A 23,118-nucleotide genomic window follows, 5' to 3' on the forward strand; every position below is an offset into this window, starting at 1 on the left:
GTAAACTCAGGCGTATACAGTGGTTTCCTACCATGCTTAAAACTTGAAAATAAAGAAATCAGAAAGGAGAAATTTGACCCTGCCCAGAAGCAGCCAAGATGACACAGGGTTAAAAGTGAAGTAGGGGAGTTCAAAAACCTACTATCCCGATCTGCCCAGTTAGCCAGCGGCTGACTTGGCAATCTTCCAGGTCATCTGTCTCCAGCCCCAACCTCACTGCTCAGGTCCAGGGCCTTTGGATTGACCAGGAACTCTGGCAACAGCCAAGGAGAGGGGCTGGCCTCGCCAAGACTCAACAGGGAGGGGATAAGCCAGCATCCCCCACCCCCTCCGGACAGGGAGCAGGGGAGGAGAGCCAGTATCCCCCACCCCTGCGAAGGGCGGAGGAGCGCGTCCCGCGCCGGGCCGCCTCCTGCACCGAGCGCATCTCCGGAGCGGTGCACGAGAATGCAGGTCCACAGGGGCGCGCGCGCGGGGCTCCTGCTGCCATGGGGCTGGGTAGCTCTCTGCCTGATGAGTCTGCTGCGTGAGTATTAACAGCTGAGGGCCAAGGGGCCAGGCTATGGGCCGGGAGGAGGGAAGACCCCCGGCCGCTGACCTCACCTGGGAATCCTGCGCTGGAACTAGATGTGAGCTTACTCTGGTAGTGCTGGGGGATGCCAGCTCCTCTGCGTGGCTGAAGGTGCAAAGCTCAAAGTTGGAGCTAGAACCCAGAGGAAGGAAAAGTTCTGTAACTCTCCTTAATTGAGGAAGCAAGAGCCCAGCGTGGTCCAGAGAAGGGTCCAGGCACCCACTGTTCCCAGGACATGAACATAAAGAATTCGTGAGGGTAGCCATTCCCAATAAGGGCCAGGAGACCTTCAAGGAAGACTGAGGGACTTTAGTGTGGAGGAGTCTGGAATAAAGAACAGGCAGAGGAAAAAAAAAGGACAATTTTAAATTTTAGATTAGAAAGCTAGAGTCGCCCCTGCAGAAACCATGCAGATGCTAGCTACTAGGGAGGTGGTTTGCTGCACAAACCAAGTCCTTCTGCTCACCAGTCTCCTCCATGCACAAACACACACTCGTTGCTCTTTGGATTTTTCTTGCTCTGCTTCCCTTCAGATTCTAAAGCTAGTGGACAGGCCAAGACACCTCCCGCTGCCCACGCATACTCTTACTTAAGCTCTTCCCCTCTTAGGTTGGCAAAAAATAGTATTCACTCAGTCTACAGCAAACTTTATTGTGTTGGAGGGTATTGTTCTTCATCCCAACTCATGTCCTTAGAGGTTCTCAGTGTTGCAAATTAATCATTTTGCTTTTAACCCTTCGGGGCTCCTAAGTCCCCAGCGTATATCTTAAAGGTCACTCACTATGGCTGTGTAGAGTGACCTAGATCTACCCACAAGACCTCTTTGCTCCCTGTCTTCTGTGCTCTTGCCTTTGGGTCCACCCCAAAGAGAGCTGCCTGAGGAGAAGTTGAGTTAGGTTCTGGGTTCACCTAATTGTTCTTTTAGATGGAGGAAAACTTGCTTAGACTTAAATCCCCAGAACGATGCTACACTGTGCACAGGTGAGTGACCATGGGCTGGAGTCCTCATCAGATGCTCTGTACTTACTCTTTTTGGTTACTCAGCTCAGCACTGACCTAAACCTGGGTGGAGTGCTGTCTTTTCTTATTTCCTCAGCTGGCCAGTGTCAGCCTTGTCTTGGACTGAAAGGAGCAGGGTGGAGAGAACATAAAAACCTCTGCAAACCTTGGGGAACTATGCTGAAGATATCAGTGTCTCAGCTTTAGGGTAAAGGGCAGGGCAGGGGCCACCATTCCCAGACCAGCTAGACTTCATAAGCCAGCCAAGGCTCTACTTTCTCCAGGAACTTCCTAGGGTTTGTGTTGAGATTCTTTTGTTTGTTAATACTGTTATTTTCTGTCCTGGAATAAATTGTGGAATAATTTAAACCAATGAATTATGTAATTTAAAATGCCCACAGTAGACAGCTGTGCTGTTGTTACTGGAATATTTGGTGTAGAATGGAATGGTGTAGTTTGAAGAGATAGGTCTTTTCTGTCCCGTTAGAAGCTAGTGTAAACACCTCTTAAACAACTACAAGTGTCACTTTCTCAGGGGCAAGAGATATCAGTGACCAGAGTCTGGGTTGTGACTAGGACCACCAGGCAATACTTTCATGCTCCAGGTGACCTAAAAGTCTTTCAGGGAACAAGGAACCCTTTTTACCTGGGCTATTCTTCCCCAGGGCCTGTCTTTTCCCTTACTCCAACACTACCTCCAGTTTCTATTCACATTCCTTTTCTTCCTTTGGGAATCTGATGACCTCACAACTATATCCTGCCCGGGGCTGCATGTAAGAGGGAAAAAGAATAGGGAAAATACTTTTATTTTTCCAGAAGGGAGAAGACTCCACCCTTTACCCCCTGCTACATGCTAAGGAGGAGCAAGAGTTTGGGGACTGCCAAGTAATTCAGTGATTTGAGTGCTCCCCCTTTGAGGACTAGGCTAGGTTTCACAGCCTTCTCAAATGCACTACATTTTGGTCAACACTCCTGCCTGGCTGACAGGCAAGAGTCTAGGCCTCTCTCTTATCCTTTTTGCTCTACCCCCTTGGGCCTGTTCATTTGCGTCGTCCTTACTTGCTTTCCTTTCCTGAACGGTCTTTGTCTCCCAAAGCTCAGCGCCAAAAGAGTGTCAAAATTGTAGCAGATAAAGTTGGGGACAAAATCCTGGAAAAAAATAAGGAAAAAGGGAGTAGATTTCACTGTCTATGATCTTGTCTGATTTCCTTTGGATTTCAGGCCTGAGGATCTAAGCTTATTTTCAGGGTTCCCCAGCTCCAGGCTCTAGTACTTGGGTTTCATTCTCTCATTGACTTCGGTTCATCTGACTAAATGTCCTGTAGTGTGGCAAATTAAAATATGAAGGCATGGAAAAAGAACACAGATTCATCTCCAAAAGAAACGTTCATAGTGGCCAGGCAGAATTTACATATTATGGGTAGGGGGGAGGCCTTGACGTTTCTGATGATAATATTTTCTTCTTATGTTGGCTAGAAAATAAAAACACAGTGTCTTTCGATTTAGTCTCAAGTGTCCCTGCTGTGCTGCAGGGAGAATGATACGTACATCTTGGGGTGGGGTAGGGTCAGGATCCAAGCACATTGCAAGGCCTGGCAAGGTACTTTCCTGGACCTTCACTTGGGATGGGCAGGGAATGAATCATTTCCCTAATGATGCAAAGGAAAGGGCCTCCTGGCTTAACTGGGAAGTCCGCTGCTTCCTGGAGTGGAAAATAAAAGCAAGCCTCTTAGAAAAGTGGTTATCTCTGGGTAGTTTGCTCCATTGCTTAAGAAAATGTGCAAACGGTTCTTTGGGTAAGAAATCCCAGAACGTTAGACAAGTTTTCAGTGTTCAAGGGCAGGCAGGAGGCAGGATGGCTAAGTGGGAAGTAGAGTCTTATATTGGGGTGGGTTAAGAGATGAAGGTAGAAGGACTCTAGATTCCAAGGTAAACGCAGAAAGGTGAAGCTCTTGCCGAGTTGGAAGCTTTAAAGATTTCTCATAGAATAGCTTCATTAGCACAGTATTAACATTTCAGGCTGTGCCACTGTCTTTTCCAGCTACACTGAAATTTCACTCCATGCTTTTAAACCTTGGGTAAAAATTGCCCAAGCATAGCAGGTTTGCCAGGGAAGGTCTTGGGGAGACAGGAGAAAATGGTGCTTGGCTCGCTGACCTGAAGAAATGATAGTAGTGACCACGGCACTAAGCTGCCATCCGGGAATGAGTGGCACCAGAAAAATTAAAGAAAGGCAAGTGAAGAAAGGTAGGGCTCCTGAGGATCCTCGGAAGTGAAGGGATGAAGAAAAGGGATTATTTGACTATAATGGGGAAATCTCAGGGTAATATGGATGCTCAAGGCGAGTTTATGCCAACAACTCCACCTTACCTCTGGGGCTAAGGAAAGTCTCTGTCAAGCCGTTTGTTCTAGTCCAACAATGGCTCAAACTCATGGTATGTAACAGGTGTGAAGTAACTTTAATAAGATTTTTTTGAATGCTCGCTTACCTACCTCCTAATGAGCTCGTCCCATTAAAGAAAAATCAAACTGCATTTACTTCTCTTCCTGAATCACTGTGAAATTAGCCTTTTGCTAACTTCTTATCATTGTCGAATTTCTGTTATTTGGATTGTCCCAAGGTGAATCCAGTTTTTATGAAAACCCCTAAAGACCTGTCTAGTCAGACCCAGTCCTAGAGAGATTTGTGTAAATCACAGCAATGCTAAGGCCTACAGGAGCAAAGGTGTCAAACGACCCTTTATTTTGTGTTTTCTTCAGAACTTTGTAAGATCCTTTGCATGTTTGTGGTGCTTAAGAAAAAAATGCTCATACTATGAAAGTGAAATTAGTCTCCAAGAGGGTTATTTACAAACTTTTCTTATGAAAGGCAAGTCAGAAAGTATCCAAGGCTTTGGATCTGAATGTGGCTTCTGAGGCATATGACTTTGTATTACTTTATGACACTTGACCATATAGATGACATGGTTGACTGAGTGACTGACCACACAAGATTGACCCCAAAATAGAACTTATCTTTGGAGTTATAGTTTGCCAACTCCTGATCTGGATGAAGTAAAATCAAATCTTTGGCAATGTGACTTGGATTCTAGAATTTTCCTTGTTATATGGAGATAATTGGCTATCTTTACACAGTCACTCCCTAATTTAATAAGTTTTCCTCTTTAAACAGAACATTAGGGCCAGCAAGATGGCTGAGTGGGTAAAAGTGTTTGCCATGCAAGTTTGAGGACGTAAGTTTGATCCCCAGAACCCAAATGGTAGGAGAAAAGTGACTGTAAATTTTCCTCTGACCACTGTGTGCGCTGTGGTACATCCTTGTCTGCACTCCTCTCTCTCTCTCTCTCTCTCTCTCTCTCTCTCTCTCTCTCTCTCTCCCTCTCTCCCTCCCTCCCTCTCCATCCATCACCCATCTATCTATCTATCTGTCTGTCTATCTATCCATCCATCCATCCTCTATCTATCTATCTATCTATCTATCTATCTATCTATCTATCTTCCTCTCCCTTTCTCCCTCTACTCTTTGTCATACACATTCACACATAAATAGTAATAAATAATAATAAGCCATAGAATATTAGAATAAGACTAGAATGCTGTAGGTGGTGAGAGTGAGTAGTACTGCTCAATGTTCAACCCTGTTGTCTGTCCTAGCATTGCAGGATCTGCCAAGCACCCCGAGTAGAACACACGTATGTTAAAAAAAAAAGTCTTGACATTCAAGAAAATTTATAACTGAAGTGAGGAGAAAGACAGTTAAGCCTCTCCTGAGGAAGCGACTTGTGGGACTTTGTGCCAGATGAGTGACAGAGATAAGTTCTGCTCTGCAAAAGCAGAAGGAAGGGCCCTTTCATAACGACAGTCAAAGACCAGACAGTCTGGCTACTCTGTATTTCCTCACCTTCTTTGTTCCTCAGAACAACCAGGAGGCAGGGCCTACTTTGATTTCATTTTACTGGAGAAGTTTAAAAATTCTCAATTGCCTTGGAGCCGCACAGATAGAACACAGGAGAGAAAGAAGCAGTTGGAGCATCTACAAGGCTGGGTTGGCCTTTGTCTCTGGGCAGTTCTGGTTTCAGATTGGTAGTCCAGTGGTTCACCTTTCAGGGATGTGACTTCACCACAGATATATTTAGAAATGTTGTACTGTCTAGGGGCTAGCTGAGGAGGTGATCAGAAAAGAACTAAAACTAGCTTGGTGTGTTGGTACACCCCAGTAATCTCAGCACTTAGGAGTCTTAGGCAGGGTGAACAGGAGTGCAACACCATCCTTATCTAAAGTGAGTTGCATAAAGTGTCATTTAGCCTGGGTTACATGACACCTCTCTAAAAGAAAAACAAAAATAATAAACAAACAAACAGACCTCCCAAACTCTAAAACTAAAGATATCTGAAAAAGTTAGACCAAAAATGTATGGAAAATTGGTTATTTAAGTAATAACTTACTGAATCATTTAGAATATATAACCTTTTTATCAAAACTGGACAAAACTGGAGTGTATGTATATATATTATATAGTACATATAATATATATTATAAAAACTGGAATAAAAATATAAATCTCTAGCTTACTAATATTAAGCAAAAATTTTTTCAAAATGTATTACACATGCCTCTCCTTCTTCAGAATACCTATCCTAAGGACTTTAACTTTCATGATTCAAATGTCTGTTCTTCATTTTGAAATTTCAGTTTCTTAGTTTTCATCTGTTGCTTCTTCCTATATGTTTCTAATTTTCAACTTTCACTTGAATATCAAGATAACTAGGCTTATATTAATACTGTATTCACAATGTGAATATTACCTAAATACCTATAAGATCAGTGTGTGATTTTCACTATAAAAATTCTTGGTGTTACATCTGTTGGTGTCTTAAAATCCTCATTTAATAACTTGCCAATAGCTGGTCTCCTGTCTTGTTTGTTTGTTTGTTAAGTGAAGTTTGACAGGAAGCAGCTAGAAAGATAACTTGGTGATTTAGAGCACTAGCTGTTATTGTAGAGGATGCAGGCTCAGCCTCCATTTGGCAGCTCACAATCTTCTATAACTCTAATTCCAGGGGATCCAACCTTTTCTTCTGGTCCCCCTTGACAGATATGTGGTAGACATACATACATAGCTACTAGAATAACTAGGTTAAATAGAGTCTTTGAGGTGGCACAGGACAGACTAAGAACTAAATTCAGGAGCAGGATTTTACTTAGTTATGGGTTCATCTATCTTTCCTGAGGTGTGAGAGAGGGGCTCTTCCTCGTGTCTATGTGGAATGGAAGAAAGGTTTCCTCCTTTGTTTTTCAACATCTGAAAGGTTTTCAGGGAGTGTAGTCTTCTCTTATTTCTTTCAAGCATAGGAATCAGAAATTTGGAGAAAGAAGCCCAGGGTTTGATGGTTTAAGGTAGTGGATATAGGTAGAGAGAACAAAAAAACACATTCCAGCCTTAGTAGAGCCTTCTCTATGACCCATTAGTTCTGCAGAAGAGCCCTAGAGGGTAAGGCCCAGGGACACATCACTGAAGGATCTGTGCTGCAGTTTGTAAGTCAGGAATGGCTCCTGAACTAGGGGCTATGGTAGTCCCTGTGGTAAGCTAGTTCTTATATAGCTCTTTACTTCACCTTGCTTTTCTGTCCCTCTTGTAGCCTCACAAGCTTTGCTGCTTACCCTAAGTTTGGAGCTATATATCTTTCCTAGGTCTTCTTTTCATTTGCAATCTGGCCAAAGAGTGGGAGGGATGGGGCTGCTACAGCTGGGAGCCCATCCCCAGTGAGTCCATGGATAGCTTGGATCTGGAGTTGATTCACTGTTCTGGAACAGGCACCTCTGTCTTTAGAACGAGCAGCGGGTCTCTCATCACATCTGGAAAAGTTCAAAATTGTTTGTCTGGGTGATGGAGGCCCCTTGGGGGAGGGGTTCAAAAGCATGACATCATCTCAGCCAGGCCTGGTTTCCTTTGGGGTTGGGCCAACCTAGACCAGATGGGATTCCCAGGAATTGACGTGTTTGAGTCCAGCAAGGAGGGTGTGGGCAGAAAGAAAGATTTCAAAGGGGGAATTTAAGGGATATCTTAGAATGGTACGTTGAAAATATGTTTCCTTTAATTCATTGTCTGAATGTTACCACCACTTGCCCTTGTAATAAATTCATGTCTTAGGGTCAGATTGGTGGGTCCTATCTTAAGAAAGAAGTAGCTTAGGTTGACTTCTGTATCTAAACTAAATAGGAACACACATATATCCTGCTGTCTACAAAGGCTTTGAGATTCTTAACAACTACCAAGTCGGCAAGACCTACATTCTTTGCTGCTTGTCCAAATGATCTATATTCTTCCCCTGACCAACAACTTGGTGACATAAGTCTTTCATTTTTAGAATGAAGACAGTAATATTACTTTTTTCCCTATTTACCTGACACATAATAAAACATGATTTCTGTGGTCAATATTAATACAGTCTGCTTGCTACTGTTTGGGAAGGTGGTAAAGGTGAGAGATGGAACCCTAGCTAGCACCTATGAAAAACATTCTTGGCCTTGGGTTGACTAGAAGCCAAAATTCTGACTTCCCTCTAGATGTTGATGGCAATAGCAATCAGTTTACATTGTTTTTGACCTTGGAAAATGGAAAAAAAATTACAGAGCTAGATTTCAACCAGGAAAATTTAGAGATACACTTCAGGTGTCCTTGCAAATGGTATTACAGTTGTCAGCTATGGAGCCTGAGACTTTTCCTGAGCAATTCACAAAGAGGCCCACGTCCTCTTACATGCTTGAACTTCACATTTGTAGCTGAAGCCAACTTGTAAACATCTAGAGGGAAGTCAGAATTTTAGCTTCTAGTCAACCTAAGGCCAAGAATGTTTTCCGTAGGTGCTAGCTAGGGTTCCATCTCCCACCTTTACCGTCTTCCCAAACAGTAACAAGCAGACTTAACTAAACAGCTCATCCCCATACCTTAACCATTCACCTCCTCAGTCACTGGGAAAACTAACTTTGACTCTGGAACTTTAACATTTTTGGAATTCAATCTTACATGGCTGGTCAGGACAAGATAGGCCTTGGCCCCAGCTTGTGTTCTTTCCCGTCTTCCTGCCCACAACTCCGGCCCCAGTCTACTTCTTTCCTCTTCTTTCTACTAATGAGTCTGGCCCCAGCCCACTTCCCTTACTCTCTTCCTTCACATGACTCAGGTTCACAGTGTGGAGGATCTTGCATGTACGTATGGGACACTAGTGTAATTAGGTACTCAGAGAATTCATAGATCAAGAATCATTAGTAGTTTGATTTCCTGACAATTCATGTAAAAAGTAGACAAACAGCCTATATTTAAGGATTAAACTGAGGTATGCGTGCTTGAAAATATGTAGCTCTGGCAAAGCTCTCTGTCTCCCTTCTATGAGGCAGAATGAGAAGCCAGGTCTTACGTCTCTCGTCCCATCAAGGTGAGTTCCAGCTTAGAACTTCCCGAAAGCAATCTCCAGGTTGCTCACTGCAGTTGAGGCCTTCATTTAAAGGAAAGGACAATGGGTTTGAAGGTCCTGAAGTTTGTAAATGAGCAAGACAGAATAAAAGATTAGCTAAGTGGCTTTTCATAGAGAAAGTACGTATGTAGATTATTTATGATAATTAATATATTGGATAGAACTTGACCAAAAAAGAAAAGTGTACAAAATGGAGCTAGGAACATAGTCTCTCTCACATTTCCAATCCTTGTAATGTTTATATAGGTGGTATTTTGTATATTTTGTATCTTGGTATTTGCTATACACATTACAAACATTATATCTCTGTGTTGCTACAGTTTTTAATTATTTATGATATTCCTGTGTTTATAAATGTTCAGTATATTTCATTAGGAAAAGCCTAGTAATGGGAAACCAGTCTGATGTCTAGGAATATGTTATTAGTGTTTCTCCATTGTCATGGGCAGCAGAGATGTTCCAGTCAGATTCACCTAAAGTAATGAAGTTGAATCCGGTGTTTTCATGAGGCACTAGGAAGGTCAGGTTCTAACTTCTCCTTATTTCCCTGTAACCCCTGGGTTCACAGATCTAAATAACTTGACTTCTGTTGCCACGGAGAATTCTACCCAAGGAATATCTTCTCCATCAGTTCCTACAAATGAATCCATTGAGGAAAGCATCACAGCTAGCATTCCTGGAAGTACCAGCTACGACCTGATCTATCAGAACAGCAGTAAGACCACACCAGCCATCTCAGGTAATCAGAAGGACTCAGCCAGTATAGCCTGTTCCCCAACCACAGATGGGGTCATACAAGCCAATGATTCAAGAAAGGGTATTCTTAAGTAAGTTCTAAACGGCTTTCTCTGTGTTGGAAACATTTGTAGGCCATACATGACAAATGGGTCCAGAAAAGGACTGATTCTCATACTAATGCTAGGTTCAGCTAGTATAAGTAAGGATCAAATTGGATTCCATTGATGGATATCTCTGTTCTCTTCTAAGTGGTGGAAGATGGATCTGGGTTCAAACTAACTAAAGGACTTCCGCAGGATAAAATTTTCAGTTTCAGAATTGGAGTGCACCTTGGCTACATTCTAGATCTTGCATGGCTAATCTGATACCCCCGGGCCTCATGCGTCTCAGGTTAGCTACAAATGAGGTCCAACATATTTGTGATGATAACATCATGTTCCAATGTTAATAAAAGAGTGGACACCCTTGTTTTATATTATAGCTATAGTTCTAACAGCTGGCTTGAAATGAATTGGGTCAGGATTAAAATATAAAGTAACTATAACCTCACCAAATTCTGGTTTCTGTGCAGAAATCCAGAAAGTGAGATTGTGTGTTTCTGAGTGTATCGTGCAGATGCATATATACTGTTTTGGTGTATTCCAGAGACTACAGTCAACTTTACAGCTACCTCTGGGACCCCTTCAGGCTCTGGAACTCCACACACTTTTTCACAACCACAGACTTCCCCAACTGTCATACTGCCTACTACTTCAGACAGTGTTTCCACTTCAGAGATGACCTGGAAGCCCAACCTGCCATCTGTAAATGTTTCTGATTATTCACCTAGTAATATCAGCTTTGAGATGACATCACCCACTGAGCCATATGCTTACTCGTCATCTTCTGCCTCAAGTGCCACTAAGGTGGGTAAGTTGGGTCCCAGATGGCAGATTATGCCTCACTGCTCATAAGAGCATGAGATTTAGTTATCTTGGAATCAACATGGAATATGGACCTTATATTGCTAGAAAGGCGAGTCAGGAGGAAGATGGGGAAGAGAGGGTAGAGTCCTGTGAGAAGTCTGGTCTGTGCTTTAGGGAGAGATTTTTAGAGATCCTTTTAGTTCTCTAATTCTTCAGAGGTACCACTTCCCATTGGTAATATTTGTATCTGTCCCCTGTTTTCTTAAAATATTTAGGGGTTGCCTTTCTTAAAATATTTAGGGCAAAGTATTTCTCATATATGTGAGGGCTAGTGGCTGTACCAGACACAGAATGGCAGTGAGGATGTCACCTGTAGAACTGAGAACTGTACACATAGGGGTGGTGAGTTCAGTCTGACCTTCTTGGCCTTGAGCCTGTGGCAATCGCCAGCTTTCAATCTGAAGGAGAGAAATTAGAGCATGTGGCCTACACTAGGGGGCTAGTTTTTGTTTGTTTTTAAAGAGGTAGCAGATAAATGCAAAGACTCTTAGGGGCCCAGAGAAAAACAGGTGTCACCAACAGCTGCCTGGCCACTCCATTGTCTGTGTGTAATTGACTGAGGAGAAAAACAAAACAATTTCCTCTTTTTCCCTTAAAGCATCACCTAAAACAGGGGTTCCCAAGATAAGCAAATAGCCTTTTGCTTATGGTCTAGATTTGTTAACAAAAGGCTTGATTCTCTCATGGGAGACGTTGTAACAATGTAACTACACTCTGAGTGCCCTTATCTTAAAATCTTTCATCCAGATTTTTTTATTTTGGAATATTTCATTTGATTTTACAATATATAATGAGATATCTTGAGGATAAGACCCAAATCAAAACATAGAACTTGTCTGTACTTCATATATATCATATGCACATAATTTAATGGCCACTTTATATCATATTTTTCAATAAGCTTATATACTCAAAAGTCTGTAGTGTGTATCTCCCACTTGCAGCACCACATTAGATATCACAAAGATTTAGATTTTCAAACATTTTATATTCTGAATAATTTTTTTGCTCAATTTTTATTTCAAATCTCACTGGACATGTCTGAAATCACAACAACCTAAAGGCAGGACAATTATGGGTTGATGCCAGCACAGGTTACATAGCTACATAGTGAGTTCTGGTCTACCCTGAGGTATAGAATAAGACTTTGTCTCAAAAAAGAAGTAATTAAATAAATGATAGAAATCTCTAGGCCTCTGACAAGTTTTAAATTTCCTTTTTCCTATACTGTTCAAGAGAATACTTTGTCAGAAATGAGGCGGGGAAGAAGTGAGGGGCAAGGATACAAAGTATTCACTTTGTCTTTCCTTTACTATAGGGAGAAATCAAATGTTCAGGAATCCGAGAAGTGAGGTTGGCTCAGGGCATCTGCCTGGAACTAAGTGAAGCATCTAGTTGTGTAAGTTGGTCTTGATCTTCTTCCCACAATCCACAACCACTCTGAAACCCTGAAGTTACCCTGGATTGGCCTCCTCTGGATAAGGAGTCTGGGAGTTTAGGCTATTTCTGATGTTAATCCTTGGATTTGGGTAGTCAGAGGCCCCCATCTAGTGAGCAAGTTGGGCAAAAACAATTTAAAATAAAATGTTATTTGATGTCAGATTTAACCTTGCTCTTATATCGAGAAAGTCCTTGTCATTGCCCAGATAGGAACCATTCAACAAAAGAGTTAATTGTAACTCTTTAGTGCACACTGAATTTATTCTCGTGTTTACGTTAAAGTTTTATATGACTTGGTACTTCAAAGGTATTTTATTTGTCCATTTTAAATTTGCTGCGTTTTTATAATACAGTGCCTTTTTAATTTCCAACAAGCCAAATCTTTCCTAATTATACCACAAAAGTATGGTTCACAACTCTTTTTTAGAAGAAAAATTTTAAAAAGTCACACAAGTTTGAATAGGAACTTGTCTAAAATCCTTGAGGTTTTTCTACTCTTATTTTGTATCTTTTACCTTTTTTTTTAAATTTAAAATATTTTCCTATTTGTTCCCACACCCCTTCAACATATATTTTTTCTTTGGGGTAGGAATGGAACCCAAGACCTTCTTCATTCTAGGCAAGTTTTTTCTGCCAAGGCATAGCCCCAACATTGTTTACTATAAGTTTGATGAATTTTAAACAAGGATATCCTAGCATATATTATAATTTACTATTGTGTAAATATTAGAAAATTATTGAAGTCTGAATACTTATCTCTAGTTTGTGTCCTTTTTAAATATGTTAATTCTAGGAGCTTCTTGGTTGGTCCTTTTTCTTTTTTTTCATTTTTAAAGTGAGCTACCAAGGTATCTGCTATGGTGTGTTACTTTTCTCATTTTTTTTTTTAAAACAATAGTGATTCTTATTTCATTTTCTTGTCAGACTGCATTGGTTAGAATGTATATGGCATAGTGTGAATTTTGTGTGTTACAGTAAATCCTGTTTCCTGACAGTAACAAGGCCCCGGAGAAAGAATGGGTGTGCAAGAAGAAGTGCTGTTTTCTTTTACAGTAAAATGTTTTCTTACAAATTGGGAATGCAGTGAAGGGAAGCTCGCAGGTGGCAGCTGGCTGCATGTTTTAGACAGACTTTAGGCTGTAGGGAACATGCCTTATTTATTTTGGCTACTCAAATAACTGGTTTCCTACCTGCAGCTATCAGGTGGGTACCTCTGACTTACAAATCTTTTTAAACTACATATTAAAAGGATCCTTTAACTTAGAGCACTTAAAAGTGTCAGAAATCATAAATACAAGTTTTTAGAATTAAATAACTCAGTGCAGTTTTCAAAAACATTTAGGGTAAACATAAATGGTCACAGTACAAGCAACAGTTAATGCGTGCCTGATGTTGATTTTTAACCTTACTGATTAACGTTAAAGACAAAATAATACCATCAGTTTTATTTTGCCTGTCATCTTAATGGCATATTCTTTCATTTGTGTGTGTGTGTGTGTGTGTGTGTGTGTGTGTGTGTGTGTGTGTGTGGTATTACACAGGTCTGTGCCAGAATGCTAGTTCTTTGTGCTCAGGGTTTAGAGACAACTGCAGAGTACTTTTCATATCAGTTTGCTGTTCTCAGGATCACGTATAACTGGAGTCATCATCTAAGATAAGTGCTACACTGGAAAGAACTGCTCTTTCTACCTGTGGTCTATGCTGTCAGTCTGCTTCATTCCTGACCAAAGAACTTTCTGTGAGTTCCTTTGAGATTGGTGGAGGAGCTGTGATTAGCGGCTGGATAAAGCAGCACCCCCCCCCCCCAACATGTGAGCCAATAACAAGACTTCCACACTTTACAGTCTACCACTACAGAACACATGGGAAGTGTTGTCATCCTCTGGTGTTCCCATCACTGTCCATCCCATTTCTTTCATCCCATCACTGTCCATCCCAGAGCTCTTTCTCCCAAGGACCAAGCAGCCCTCCTGGGGTAATTTTTCTCTGGATCCAGAATTTCTAGCCATGGCTCCCAATGTTTCAAGATTCCCTTCCTTGAATCTTGCTAGGCTAATAGTCTATCGCAAAGGGTATAGTGCCTCCTAGCTGCCATAGGTTGCATGTCTGCTTTGTTGTCAGAGGGCTTTTAAGTATTGGCGGTCCTAGTACAGAGGTTCTCAACGTGTGGGTCGCGACCCCTATGGGGGTCAAAGGATGCTTTCATGGGGGTTAGCTAAGACCATTGGAAACACAGAGCTTTACATTAGGATTCATAATAGTAGCAAAATTACAGTTATGAAGTAGTAACAAAATAATTTTATGATTGTGGGTTACCACATGAGGGACTATACTAAAGGGACAGCATTGAGAAGGTTAAGAACCACTGTACTGGTGGGAGAGTCAGGCCCTACCCACACCCCAAATTAGGAACATTAAGGATTTGGTTTTCTCTATTAACACATCCTGCAGAACTCATTTGATACTGATACCTACCTAATACCAGTTTCAACATAACGGTGTATGTGGTTCTCAGCCTTCTCAGCCCTTATTTTGCAAGGTGCATGATGAGCACCAAGGTGCTAGCTCTCCCTCTGTGGACCATCTTTTCCTATATACATTCTGTAACGCTAACTCCCCCTTAACTCTCCTTCTCTTCTGCATCCTTTGGTTCTAAGCATCTTACACATGCTAAGGAATAGCATGCTTTCAAGCATGTTGCTTCATCTCAGAGTCCTTGTTAGTAGAGCATTAGGTCTCCTCAGGTCTAATTTCCATTCTTTCCACTTCACTATCTGCTTAATTTAGTGTTTGTGGTCAAGAGTCTCGAGATTAGGATTCAGAACAGTAGCAAAATTACAGTTACGAAGTAGTAACAAAATAATTTTATGATTGGAGGTTGCCACAACATGAGGGACTGTACTAAAGGGCCACAGCATTTTTTAAAATCTAAGATTACTTTATTTTCTTATATCATAGTCATGTGTGCAGGAGAATTCACCAACATTTTTAATTGTGGTAAAATACCCACAACATGAAAAGTACTACCATTACAATTTCTAATTAAAACTCAGTAATGCTGAACATCAAAACTACACCTTGCAGCCAATCTCTCTAGAACTCTGGGTATCTTCCTATAACATGGTTCTCCACCCCCAGGCAACCACTGCTCTCCTGTCTGTCTCTATAAACTTGGTTATTCTAGGTACCGAGATGAGTAGATTATAACATAAATTACTTCTGGATTAAGACGGAATAATATCCCATTATGCATGTGTACCTCATTCTGTCTGTCCACTCATTCATTAATAGACACTTGTTTTTCCACCTGTTGGCTATTGTGAATAAAGTGGCTGTGAACGCATATGGACATGTTTTATGGCACCTAATATAAACTTTTGAGGTAAATACCAAGCTGCATAATTGCTAAGTGATATGGTAATTCTTTTTTAGAGGAACTACTATAATTTTGTTTTCTTTGCATTCTTGGAGCTTGAATCCAGGTCTTTGTATATACTAAGCAAGTTCTCTGTACTAGACACTCCAGTCCATCTCACCGGGTTTTTTTTTTTATAGTAACTGTACCACTTGATATTTGTGCCAACATTATACAAGGGCTCTAGTTCCTCCGCATCCTTGTTAGCACCTGCTCACCACTACTCTCTGTTTTAAATACACAGCCAGCCTAATAGATGTGAATAGTTGTCTCATTATGGCTATGTTTACATTTCTCTGGTGCTTAGTGATATTGAAAATCTTTCCATGTGCTCCTTGGCATTTGTATCTCTGGAGAAATATCAATTTCAAGTTCTTTGCTACAAGTATACTTTTTGGAACTATTGTACTTATTTAGTGTCCGTTATATTTACTCTTTGTATCCATACAACTCACAAAGATGAAACTGTTTGGGTAGTTAGTTTAATTGCTTTTTCAAAGTTCATATCTGCACAGTTCACATTACCTCACTTATACATTATACCAACTTCCTCTGAGGCAGGCTGCTGCCAACCTCTGATCACATATAGCCTCTGCCTTCCTTGCCCTCTACCCAAACACTAAAGGTCAGTTTCCATACAGAAAACATCAGTTACAGATGAAGAACCAATGGAGGAAGACTGCCTATTGGAAATATTTGGAGACAATTTAATGTCTTCCGCTTAGTCGTTACCCACTTGTTGTCCAACCTATAACAACAACCCCTTAATTATTCCAGTCTCATCAATGAAGATATGGGTTTTGCTTGCACTGTCAAATTTAACAAGCAAACTATATAAAATTACTTTGAAATAGGTGGCTGCAGGGTATCTTAGGAAGGGTTTCTTATTGCCATGATAAATACCATGACCAAAAGCAACTCAAAGAGAAAAGGGTTGAAAGTCTGGGCAGGAACTCAAGACAAGAAATGAGGCAGAGACCATGAAGGAGTGCTGCTTACTGGTTTGCTTGCTCCTGGCTTGCTTAGTGTGCTTTCTTACACAGTCCAGGACCACCACATTCCCAGAAGTGGTACTACCTACAGTGGGTTGGGCTCTCCATATCAATCACTCGTTAAGAAAATGCACTACAGACTTGGCTACAGAAAACTCTTACTACGGGGTCCTCTTTTCAATTGAGGGTCCCTCTTCCCAAATAATTTTTAACTTGTGTCAAGTTGACAAAAAGCAAGCAAACAAACAAACAAACCTATTCAGAGCATAGTGGGGGACAATTGATCCTAGAGATTTAGCATTGTTAATTATCTCAAAGATCCTCTATAAATATGCCTGTACCCTCTTCTCCATCCCAGTACTTGATGTGCTTCTTTAATATGATAAGAGACATTCTACAATTTGAGGATGCCCCTCTAGAAAGGTTAGTTATGCTTTAAAAAAAGAAAGAAAGCAGCATGTGTACAGATGTAGTTAGAAACTCTTAAATGTGCTTCTCGCAAACAAAATGGTGATTCTGTGACTTCTTCCCGCCCGCTCTCTCACGTGTTTGCCTGCCATGTCTCTTGAGGGAGGATGTTTATCCTAAGCATCCGGAGAAGCATTGTGTTTTGTTCAGGATCCACCTGCTCCTCCCCAGCGCAAACACAATTCATTGGGGCTGGTAGATCCCAGAGTGGGAGGCCGGTCACTGTTCTTGCCTTGAATTTCATCCAATAAACTAACCGTACAGTGGAAGGACTCTAGGGAGAGGTCAACAAGTTGGGGTGCTAGGCTTAACAACAAGTTTTTGAGTTCTTTTTGTTTATTTTGTACAATAATAAGTGGGATATTGGCTCAAAATTACATAACATGCACCGTCACCCTCACCATAGGGGCACTCAGGAGTCTTACAGTTTAGTCAGAGAGAAATGACAGCAGTGAGGCTGAAGATGATCACTGTTTGCACCCCTAAGCATTACATTGAAAACTATGATTATTAGTAATAATAGTAATATCTATTGTTTAGTACCAGTCAGAATCCTTGTGTATTAAATACTTTACACATCATTTTAATGGGCACCACAAAATCAGTCTAGAGATGAGGAGCCCAGCACAGACTATTCGATGATGACTTGAAAAGATTCTAGAAAACTGGACAACAAGCATTAGCGTCCAATTTGCCAAAGGTTGCTTCCTGGAGGACATGGGATTTGAGTTGAGTCTTGCAGGGTATGGAGCAAAACAGAGATGGTAGGGGTTTCATCATATTTTAGCTGTAGTGGGGCTGGGCAGACTGTCACACACCAGACTTGCTTCCATGCTTTCCTCCAGCCTCCCCGACAGCTTTATCTTTACCTCAGCACACTGAGTTATTCCTGCTAACACAATTTAGATGTCTTTGCCCTCTTTTGCAAACTTCAGTTCTTTGTTATACTTTCCTCTAGGTAACTAGTCTTTGTGTCTCAGTTTCTTCGTCTGTAAAATAAAAAGAATAAAAGAATTACAGTACTCACTTTCTAGACTAGTGGAAGAGCCAGATAAATAAAGACGTGAAAGGAACCTGATATTGAGCATTAGCCACAGTAGCTGACATTTATTTTAACTGCCATATATCTACATATATAAACAAGAGGTTTGATCATGTGGAATTCATAGCTTCTTTTTTTTTACCTTTCACCGTGTCCTTACATAGACAGACACACAACACACACACACACACACACACACACACACACACATTTTCTGACAGTGCATAATAGCAGGCCATTATCAGGGCTTGATAAATGTTAGAATGGCTTTATATTGTCAAAGTACAGCTTCTTAGCACTGAGAATGTCAGAAGGTTACATTTTGTTTAGATTTTGTTTAGATTCTATGGGAGACCTGCCCCTGTCTTTTCAGGCAGCAAAAACTCATAAAGAACCCTGAGTCATTGTGTGTAACCTCTCCCCTAACCTGAAGAGCACGGTGTTAGGAAGGTACTTGGCCCAAGTTGAGAGCTTGTAAGGCCAGCCACGTCCTGCTGGCCTCACTCATAGCCAGTTATTTTCCTACTGCTCTCTGTAATCCCTGAGGGCCCAAGGCCAATCTTGACTTTGTCTAATGTAGGCATAAAGAAGGTTTTCCTTCCTCAGATCTCAACAAAAGGAAAATACCCAGGCTCCCTTCCAACTGTAAAGACCTTTGGACTTCACTCTGGGCAGCAGATCTGCCTCCATTCAGGAAGCCTTCTCCAGAAGGCTCAGCTTCGATAATGGTTATAAGCTTCAGCAGTTTTCCCCCAACAGGAATATTATCAGGTCTATGAAGCATTATTCTCCTTTCACATCTGCCATCAAAACTGGAGAAAATCTTGGTTTGTGTTGTGCGAGGGAGGTCATTGTGATGGGAGGCTCTACAATAAGTCTTGGGCAATGGGAGAGCCCATTCTGAAGGATATAGTCAGGGCCTCCAACTCTTGAGACTTAGTTGATTAAAATGATAGGGGTGTATCTCCTGAGTCCCTGAGTCCTATAGTACAACCAGTAACCTGAAGGAAGATCTGGAAATTTCATTAAACTGGTTTCTATGCTTTGAATGGAAACAATATGTCATTGTGAGCAGGACTTGCTGATAGAGTTGGAACTGTTGCTGGAACAGTAAGAAGGAAGATGCTTCAAGGAGATTGTTTAGTCAATATTCATAGACTTTCTCCACTCCTCACCTCAGTTGGCTTTTTACTATCATTTAGAGCTGGTGTAACAATGAAGAAAATGACTCCTTTATTATTAATTAGCATTAATTTGGTGTTGATGATGATACCAAATTCAGTTTGAGCAGCAAGCATATACAGGCAATTATTGAATAAGGAACTATTTCCTGTTTGTATGTTTACATCTTATTTTTTCTTACTGTGTTATTGCACACATAAGTTAGCATTGATGTTTTACATTGGAATTCTAGAAAGAAGGATTTCTTGTGGAGGGCACAATAATGTGAACCGAATCAGAATTCTTACCAGAGACTCTAGATGTGGTTCAGGGTTATTAGTAATTTCATCTCTTGGTTTCTTCTCTTTTCTTTTTTCTTTTCTGTCTTCCCAGGAGGAGTTTAAGAAGGAAAAGGGAGAAGACCTAATCCAAATACTGTGTGGAAAGGAGGAGGCTGAGGCTGAGGCTGGTGTCTGCTCTCTGCTTCTAGCCCAGTCTGAGGTTAGGCCTGAGTGTCTGCTGATGGTCTTAGCCAATAGCACAGGTAAGGTTCACTTTGGAGGCTTTGGATTGAATAGGGCTGAAATGAAATGGGGCTCATGTTAGAATATCCTGGTTGGAGCTCCTATACCTCAGTTTAAGAAACCACAGGTGCTGGGAATGAAGATCTAGCTGAAAAGAACCACTTTGGATAAAGGAGCTTCTGGGACAACATGGGAGGATAGCTCAAAATGAGCTGGACTAGCTTCTAGATTTAACTACCCCTGTTTCTAATTCTAGAACTTTCCAGCAAACTCCAGTTTATGGAAAAGCATCAGTCTGACTTGAAAAAGGTATGTTCACAAGATGACGCATATCACAGGGAGCGCTGGGTCAGGAGAGGAAAGGGTGGTCTCTTCGGGCATCCCCTTGCTTCTTTCTGTCTTCATCAGGGAGTTCCATCAAGGGATGGATTCAGAGTGGTCTAGGCTTCTCACTAGAACTCCTTTTCCACAAGTGATATGCTGCCATTTGTTTGTCCTTTCCTTAAGCTGGGGATCCAAAGCTTCAACAAACAAGATATTGGAAGCCACCAGAGCTATTCCAGAAAGACTCTGATTGCATTGGTCACCTCAGGAGTCCTGCTGGCCATCTTGGGAACCACTGGCTATTTCTTGATGAACCGTCGCAGTTGGAGCCCCACAGGAGAAAGGCTGGTCAGTTTGGGGGTACAGGGTTAAACAAATGAGAAAGATAATGAACTTCTGGGGAGGCTCATAGGTGACATGAAAGGGACAGGGAGAAATGCCATAAAAGATATTTTTGGTATTTTTGACATAGGGATATGCATGCATGCATGAAGACATTGTATTTACAATAGAGCAGGGGTATCATGCAGCAAATTGGTAAAAGGGTAAACTGGGGCAAGCCCATCTGCTAGTCAATGTCACAGCTGATGATTTATATCATCTGCTCATTTTATCCTGGATAGTTCATCTGGATAAGAGAATAAGCTGTTACATTGGATGTGCTTATTTGTGAACATATTGAATGCCCTGTGGGTGCCATTTTACTCACAAAACATGGGACCTGTGGAAGGGAAGTCTACTCTTACAGTGTTCTGGATAAAGGGAGGGAAAAAGCTGAAGGTTGATTCTTGCCAATGGCTGGCATCTACTGGGGAGGCTCTCCTGCCCCAGAGACTTGTTTCTTATGGGGTTGGTTACTGAGCCGTATTGACATGGTGTGGTGCCTCTCCTCTGTCCTTTCTCCTCTAGGAGCTGGAACCTTGATGGCTGTTGGGAAGAAAAGAGGCTGCACATGTAGCTGTACCTGATCTGCCCCCACTCCTCCTTCCTCTGTGCTCTCCTCACAGTACCTCACAACCCTGCTTACCAGATAATGCTACTTTATTTCTATACCGTCCAGGGTGAAGACCCTTATTACACGGAGAATGGTGGAGGCCAGGGCTATAGCTCAGGACCTGGGGCCTCCTCTGAGACTCAGGGAAAGGCCAATGTGACCCGAGGGGCTCAGGAGAACGGGACCGGCCAGGCCACATCCAGAAACGGCCATTCAGCAAGACAACATGTGGTGGCTGACACAGAACTGTGATTTGGCTGGGTGGGCAAAACTGGGTGGTATCCAGGAAAGTGGCATCTCTGTCTCTGACTTCATACTGCCTTCAGTTCATGTCTGACCTTCTCCTACTACACACACTTCCGAGACTGTCCCTGGGACTCTTCACCTTTGGGGAGGCAGATAAACTGCCCCCTGCACATTGAGCTTCCTGAATCCAATCTCTGACCTTTGGGTCATGTTGTGGTGGGAAGAAGCCTAGGTCTAGAGCTGCCAAGAAGGTTGGTGGCTGTGTAGCACTTGCCCTGAACCTGTTTATCCTCTCTGGCTTTTTTCACAAGAACTCTCCAAAAGACTAGCTTTTCTAAACTACAACTTCTTCCCAGGAAACTTTGCTTTTTTTTTTTTTTTTTACTTCTTTTTCCCCTACTTTAGGGAAACCAAGGTAATCACTGACACATGCTCCCTTGCAAGGGTACAGCCAGAAAAGTGCTATATTTTAAAATATATCCCTAGAAAAATTATATCCTTTATAACTTCAAGACACTGTGGATTTAGTCACCAACTTCTCTCTTGTTCCCCTGTTCCTGAATGTCTGTCTGCAGAGGTCAGGACAACTTTCTGTCTGGAGCCTGCTCAGTGTTTTAGTGCAGCATCTCAACCCGATCCCTTGGGCCCACACAGAACGTCTCATTGGTTGTAGACAGGACGGTGGAACTAGACTTTGAACTGAGCCTCTGTTTTTTGTTTTATTTTGTTGCTGGGGATTGAACCCAGAGCTTCAGACATGTTGGGCAACTGTTTTACCCTTGAGCTATATCCCTAGCTCTCCTCCCTCTTTTTATTTAGGGACAAGGTCTCAAGTATGTGATCAGGCTTGCTTTGAACTATATAGTCCAGGCAGGCCTTAAATTTAAACTCTGTCTTTAGGCTTCCAAGTAGCTTGGATTACAGGCTTGAGCTACCAGGCCCAGCTCAGCTAAACCTCCTGACCTGAGCTCTTCAGAGGAATCCTTTTGCTCTGAGGCCCCGGCCGTCTCTAAACTATATGACTTCCCCCTCCCTCTGACTCCTGGGGGAGCTGTGGCCTCAGTCCCCTGGCAGATTCCTTTCTGTCTGTGCCTTTCCTAGTCCAGTCCCCTTCACTATTTTATACCTCTTTGTGATCAGAGCTTCAGGATATCTACAAAGACTATAAGCTTCTCTCCTGGGTGGACCCAGGGACCTTTCTCTTATTTTTCCAAAGGGGAGAACAGGGGTCCTGATTGTAATGATGGCTAGGAACAAAACTTTCCAGAGATGAGAGGACTGCGTGGATTTTCTTCTGAATAAACGTGATGAGTGAGAATGATGTGATTAAAGTGATGATGAAATCTTTGCTGGGGGCCTATAATACTGAGTGTGCTAACTGACCGACTGGTTTCTTCTATAACGGGCTTGGGAAGCGGCAGTATGGGGGAGGTCAACCAAGGAGACTGGCATAGGGAGGGACACGGGTACCAGCCAGGATGCCCAGAACTTGTGACTTTGTAAAAAGTTCCTCTCCATGTTGGAAGGCAGAGAGGCTGGAAACTTTCCATAGTAGAGAGAAGGACAGGCTTCAATGCTCTTTCAAAAGGGAGAGGCACGTTGGGTATTCAGAAACATCTTTCTGAGAAGGGAGGCATGTGAGTTGCTGCATGCAAAATATACCAAAAAAAAAAAAAAGTGCGGGAGGGGGGCAAGGATTCATATTATCTGAGCATCCTCTAACCCAGCTCATAGCTTAGCCAGGAAGGACTATTTGAGGTCTA

The 23,118-nt window shown here is 42.0% G+C and overlaps 1 protein-coding gene across 2 annotated transcripts; it reads left to right on the top strand.

Annotated features, from left to right (window-relative positions):
- The first annotated feature begins 431 nt into the window (after window positions 1-431).
- On the top strand, window positions 432-22,690 carry Cd34 (CD34 molecule). Of its 2 annotated transcripts, none has more exons than XM_028760026.1 (8): window positions 432-526; window positions 9,615-9,785; window positions 10,430-10,689; window positions 12,068-12,148; window positions 19,661-19,811; window positions 20,048-20,100; window positions 20,299-20,463; window positions 21,176-22,690. In XM_028760026.1, exons 1-8 carry the CDS (start codon window positions 448-450, stop codon window positions 21,359-21,361), a joined length of 1,146 nt encoding a protein of 381 aa, XP_028615859.1. In that variant the 5' UTR covers window positions 432-447; the 3' UTR covers window positions 21,362-22,690. The 2 variants fall into 2 exon arrangements, with proteins under 2 accessions (XP_028615859.1, XP_028615860.1); XM_028760027.1 differs by having other exon boundaries at window positions 21,025-21,293.
- The last annotated feature ends 428 nt before the right edge of the window (window positions 22,691-23,118 follow it).

This window comes from Grammomys surdaster, unplaced genomic scaffold (assembly GCF_004785775.1).
Source record: "Grammomys surdaster isolate TR1022 unplaced genomic scaffold, NIH_TR_1.0 130, whole genome shotgun sequence".
Taxonomy (NCBI): Eukaryota; Metazoa; Chordata; class Mammalia; order Rodentia; family Muridae; genus Grammomys; species Grammomys surdaster.

Coding starts and splice junctions, on each gene's coding strand:
- Cd34 (XM_028760026.1), top strand. CDS start 448: ATGCAGGTCCACAGGGGCGCGCGCGCGGGGCTCCTGCTGCCATGGGGC. Junction 527..9,614: donor CTGCCTGATGAGTCTGCTGC/GTGAGTATTAAC, acceptor CTGGGTTCACAG/ATCTAAATAACTTGACTTCT. Junction 9,786..10,429: donor GACCACACCAGCCATCTCAG/GTAATCAGAAGG, acceptor GGTGTATTCCAG/AGACTACAGTCAACTTTACA.